The sequence below is a fragment of the Medicago truncatula genome, chromosome 6 (genome assembly GCF_003473485.1).
Source record: "Medicago truncatula cultivar Jemalong A17 chromosome 6, MtrunA17r5.0-ANR, whole genome shotgun sequence".
Lineage (NCBI taxonomy): Eukaryota > Viridiplantae > Streptophyta > Magnoliopsida > Fabales > Fabaceae > Medicago > Medicago truncatula.
Genome location: NC_053047.1, coordinates 16,247,882 through 16,253,693, shown reverse-complemented (window position 1 = coordinate 16,253,693; position 5,812 = coordinate 16,247,882). Strand labels below are relative to the sequence as shown.

Below are 5,812 nucleotides of genomic sequence, written 5' to 3'. Positions count from 1 at the left end.
GAACAACAGTCCTCTCACTAGAATCCCCTTTCTTGTTTGAAATCCATCTTGAAATATGTCACGCAATGAGTCTTCTATTATTAGGAATTCGGGTGGTTTCTTCAAGAGGGGAGTCAATTCTAAAGGCAAGCTTCAAGAGGAAGATAAATGGTGTCCTAAAATAACTAATTTTTTCAAAAAAATAATATATTATATTCATTCATTTAAATTTATAGGGTATATCGATATAAATTCGAAATCGCTAAGAACAAAAAAGAAGAATATGTGAACAAACTTACAACATCCATGTTAATATCATAAAATGGTAGAGTACATATGCCTACAAATATGACTATCTTGAAACCACCGAAACACTCATGTTTATATGTAAACGTTGACAATGCAAAAGTCATTGATTGAATCTGTAGTTGATCAAAAGGAATCTTTTAACATGAATCAAATAAACACCGCACTAAGACGAGAAAGAAAAAACTCACCGCACAAAGACGTGAATTCAAAATAAACAAAGCATGTTAGACAACGAAATCACAAACAAATGAAAGAAATTTGAAAATATTTGAAAAATCACTTATTTAAGTAAAATAGAAAGAAAAACATTTCGGAGGGTGATTTTGAGTCAAAATTGACCAAAAATCACTCTTTTTTAATAGATCAAGAAGAAGAAAAGTTATAACGGCTAGGATTTGAGAAAGAGAAAAGAGTGAGAAACTGTTTATGCATGGTTTAAATGCTCACCAACGGAGAACAATGGACGCAATTAAATAAGGGGTCCCCTCTCTAGAGGTCAGACTCTCAAAGGCTAGCTACAAGCTACAATCCTAACTCCCTCGATGACACATATATCTTGGAGGGAAACTGTTGCGAACTGGGCCAAGACTCAATTCGAGCTCGGACCCGTGCCACCATGTAATTAAACACCTGGCGGTGCATGGACCGTTCAATCTAGATCCAATGATGTGACTATCACCAGATTATTACAAGTGTCCCATAAGGACATTTGTCCAGGTGAAGACCTGACAACCAAAAATCATACTCATTCCCTATAAATATTTATACACAATGTTGGGTCATGTATCTCACTCTTTACCCTATTACTTGCCTCACTCTCTTGATCACTCAATGTCTTGAGCATCGTAGCACGTGCATATACACCATCTCTATTAGGTGGAGAATGACTCACAACGAACCACGAACTAGTGGACTCACAACGAATTTCTCCCTCTTACCATCGACAATCAACTCTAAGATCATCTTCGTTTTGTCTGAAAGGATCCATAGATTATTATTTCGCTAAAGTTACATTTCATCTAATCTAGTACTCCCTCCGTTTCAAAATGAGTGTCACTTTAGCCAAAAAAAATTATTTCAAAATGAATGTCACTTTACATTTCCAAAATACAACTTTAATTTTTTTGTCTTTTTCTTATAAAGTAAGGTCAGTTTAGTAAAAATGTTATATCCAATGATTATTTCATTTCATTTCTTAATCTATGTGCCAACGTCTAAAGCGACACTCATTTTGAAACGGAGGGAGTATATAACCGTCAAAGATAAGTCACTTACTTAAAGTTACATAAATTTTATTAACAAAATTTAATTTACACCCATTTCAAGTTTCCTAAAGAGCTAAAACACCCAAAATAAGCGAAATCATAAAAGATAATAAGCCAATTGTTTTAATTAGTAGAATCCTTGCTAAAAATTTTAGCCTCGTGATTTTCCTCTTCTTGATTATCCATGTTTCTTCCAACCAAAAGGGGTGAGCTATCTTTGTCTTTATCCTGTAAGGAATAAAAAAAAAAAAATAACTAAATTGTTGTATAGATGAATTTTAAACAATTTTTTTTTTGCAATTCAAATTGATATATCTCTTTGTATATTGATATTATACATAATAAATATATGGGTTAATAGTGTTTTTCACCCCTGTAATATAGGTCATTTTCGGTTTTCGCCCTTATAAAATTTTAAAACTTTTTTTTTTTCTGGAAAAAAATATGAATTTTTTTAAAAACCTCGAATTTGTTTTTTCTAATTTTTTGTGATTTTTTAATATTTGAATTTAAAAAAAAAACCGATATTTCAAAAAAATCTTATCGTTTTTTCTGATTTTTTTAATAATTAAAAAAAAAAAAACTTTTTTTTTCGATTTTAAAATTTTATGGAAAAAAATCTGAATATTTTTCTGTTTTTTTCTTAATTTTTGAAAATTAATTTTCAAATATTTTAAAAAATAAAATCTGATGTGGACAATTAATAATAAATAAAAATAAAAATAAAAGCCAAGTCAGCGCCACATATGCGCATTTGATGAGTTGGATGGAGGAGGGGTGTTTTCCGGAAAAAAAAAAAAAAAAAAAAGTTTTACAAGGATGCAAATCAAACAGAAAATTTTAAAGGGTCGAAAACTGGAAATGACCTATATTACAGGGGTGAAAAGCACTATTAACCCTAAATATATCAAATAAAATTAAAGAAATCTATCCCTGTGAGCTTAGCTCAGTTGGTAGGGATATTGCATATTATATGCAGGAGCCGGGGTTCGAACCCCGGACACTCCACTTCTCCACAATTAAATTGTGTGAGCTCTAGCCACTAGACTACTTGACCAAAAAAAAAAAATTAAAGAAATCAACAAAGGGAGAAGAACATGAAGATAATTAATTGAGTACCTGAGAGGCCAATGAAAGATCACCTAATAATTGTTTCTTTTTATTCTCCTCTAAGCAGAAATAAGAGTACAAAACCATTCCAAAAATAGCAATCAATATTCCAATAATGTTCCTTCCATTGAAGGGGTCATGGAGCAATGTGTAGCCAAAGCCTATAACAAGGCATGTTTTGAGGTGGCCTAGTACTTGATAAGTTACAGGTGATGTTTTGCCAATAACTAGAAACGTGCTGAAGTTCACAGAAACAGCAATCAAGCATGATAGGATGATGAATGCCTGTTTGTTTGTTTTTTCAAACAAAAAAAAAAATGTTCAAGATTATCAATCCTTTTCATATGATAAACATTCATACCACAGTATAAAAATATAGCAAATAATTAATGAGAACTAGGATTGAACATTACCAAGACTGTAGAAGAATATTTGTAGGCAAACACACTTTGGTTGGTGAGCAATTGATCCACAATAGGGCCAGAAACAAAAAGAATTGCTGCTTGGAATGGAGCAGAATGGTAGAGCAACTGTGTGGAAGAAACATTAAGCTTCTTTTGTATTGTGTTGGTTAGCTAAATTAAGCACTAAGTTAAGAAATCTAAATATCAAATTTTCTTCACCTTTAAGCCATCATAACTAATTAACAACAATAAATCACATAGTAGCTACCATAAAGGATACAATTTGGCTAACACATGTTGTTATGATTGCTAGAAGGGAAATAATGGTTCCCACAAAATTGAGTTGAAGATCAGTGATAGAGGCAACACCAACTCCAACAAGTAATAGGAATAGAGAGAATTTTATTTTCTGGCTGCATGAATTAGCACAAGGGATCATTAGCATGTGACCATGATTTATTATTTAATGGATAAGATAATACAAGTACTTGGCTCTTTAATTCAGTTTTTACCTGAATTGTTTCTTTAGGAAAATGGTTTCTAACATTAGTGTGAATGGTATGATCGCAAGTTTTGTCATCTGCAAAACAATCATTTTTTTTTAGGCAAAGAGAAAATATATTAAATTAAAATAATAGGAAGTACAAGATGGAGACGAAAGCCCTGATCTAGAAAACCACAAACCCTGGCGTGTGATACAAACAAGACAAACCAAAGTGGTACAAACATGAGACACAACCCTAAAATAGCCACTACCACGGACAATTCAGCAAACTCACGTATGAGCGCGAAATTAAATTGCAAAAAACGCGGAGTGAGTGATCAGAGCATCTAAGAAGGCGTATGAACAAAACAATCATTTCAAAGCTACAATCATTTTAAAACAGAGAAAATATTTGGTATTTTTTTCATCTCGTGGTTAAATATTCTTTACACTTCTCTCATTATTTTAATAAAATTTGATGTTAAAAGAAAACCAAAAAAAACTTCATAGTTACTATCTTCATATTAATCAAGTTTTAGAAAAAAAGTACATCGACTAAAAAACACATAAAAAGGTTACAAATATACGACTAACATCATAATAAGTTTGTTCTTTTAGTCAAATCTCCGTCTAAAACATCAACATATATATAAGAAATGCACACATAAATAATTTTTGAGATGTCACTAGAGTTAACTCAATATTTAATACACACATGAACTAAAACTTTTTAAACGTAAGAGACCAACTTAAAATATATGGACTAAACATGCAATTTAACCTTCTTTAAATTACAAACAAAATGAGATGGAGTAAGTATTCTTAACCTGATAAAAGCCAACAGAGTTGAATCCAAGACTCAAGTTGAGAAATCCAATGGAAACACCATTTAAAAATCCAAAAAGCATGATTGTTTTCATGTCAATTGATTTGGTCACGAACAAGTTTAGACGTTGAGCCACATGAAGTGTACAAAATGTGACCATCAAATGCCAACTTGTAAGCGTTGTAGCTGACCCAAATCAAAATCATAATTTAAAGTTAGTAGAATAATAAATTATTGGGATAGAAACAAAATGATTATTACGACTTACCAAAAGGGAAGCCAAGCTTGCTCATCAAGGCTTTGTTGCAGATGACAATGGAGACAGAAGAAGCTACTGAGAGAAACAATGCACCAATAACACCCAATTGGATCTTCCCAATCTCTCCCATTTTCTGTAAGTTTTTTTTTCTTCAAGATTCTTCTCAGTAAGCAAAACTAATGTATATAATATTATTTAATTTCTGAAAATGAATAAAAAGTATAGTCCTATATAATATTATAAGTCTATAAAATATTACCGTTGCAAAAAAAATGTATATATAATATTATTTCAAATTTTTTGACCAAATATTACTTTATTTATATAATTAATTTACATAGTTTGAATTTCACATATGTACAATTTTGACCATTAATAAATTTAAATATTAATTAAAAAAATTATTAAGAAAAATGATATTTTGTAAATACTCATTGAAACAAATCGAATATCTTATATACTAACATTTCTCTCTTTTTTTCTTCAAAATATATTATGTCAATAATGTCTATATCTTTTTATATGTTTATTAAATAATTGATGTATTTGATCAATATTATAAATCATATACATTAGTTCTTCAATGAATTTCAAAAATGTTTTTGTTTATAATAGTAAGTTAGTAACTACATGATGTATAAGGCCAACTCTGTCAATTAATATGAGACAAAAATAATATTTAACTTATGAAAAAGATATAAAAATTGTAATTTTTTCCCCACAAAGAGTCATTTACTACATATAACTCATATATCAATATATAACTGAGTTTGCTTAATTAATTAATTAATTATTTTCATATGATCATACCTTAACTTGGGAATATGGAGAAATGCCTCAGCGTTTATAGGTAGAGAGAAAAAGAATGGTTAGAGAAGAGAGAATGAGTATGCAATGGATGTTGAAGGATGTGTGAGCTTGTATGAGAATGCAATTTTTGTGGCTTTTATATTTTTTATTATTGGTTACTTGGTGCCTACCAACGGTTACTTGGTGCCTACCAACGCTGTTAACTTAAGGGTATGACAATTGTTTACGGTCATTTCAAACACGGCAATCAACAACAGATTGTGGATTACAAAAATAGGTCATGTTGCTTGTACACTTTTGTGTATTAATCTATCGTTTTTTTCTTAGATTCTCTCTCTTAAAAAGAATCATATTCGAGTCATTGTT

The 5,812-nt window shown here is 30.5% G+C and overlaps 1 protein-coding gene across 1 annotated transcript; it reads right to left on the bottom strand.

Annotated features, from left to right (window-relative positions):
- Positions 1–1,676: 1,676 nt before the first annotated feature.
- On the bottom strand, positions 1,677–4,766 carry LOC120576006 (UDP-xylose transporter 1). The gene is made up of 7 exons (XM_039826954.1): positions 4,646–4,766; positions 4,379–4,563; positions 3,580–3,647; positions 3,348–3,480; positions 3,077–3,238; positions 2,673–2,948; positions 1,677–1,781 (listed from the first exon to the last, which is right to left on the bottom strand). The coding sequence occupies exons 1-7, from the start codon at positions 4,764–4,766 to the stop codon at positions 1,677–1,679; spliced, it is 1,050 nt and encodes a 349-aa protein (XP_039682888.1).
- Between the last annotated feature and the right edge of the window lie 1,046 nt (positions 4,767–5,812).

What these genes read in the sequence shown, in the direction of transcription:
- LOC120576006 (XM_039826954.1), bottom strand. Translation starts at nt 4,766, where the DNA reads ATGGGAGAGATTGGGAAGATCCAATTGGGTGTTATTGGTGCATTGTTT. An exon ending in ACTCTGTTGGCTTTTATCAG is followed by an intron (nt 3,648 to 4,378) that starts GTTAAGAATACT and finishes ATTGTTTTGCAG; the next exon opens with ATGACAAAACTTGCGATCAT. An exon ending in ATCTTTCATTGGCCTCTCAG is followed by an intron (nt 1,782 to 2,672) that starts GTACTCAATTAA and finishes TATTCCTTACAG; the next exon opens with GATAAAGACAAAGATAGCTC.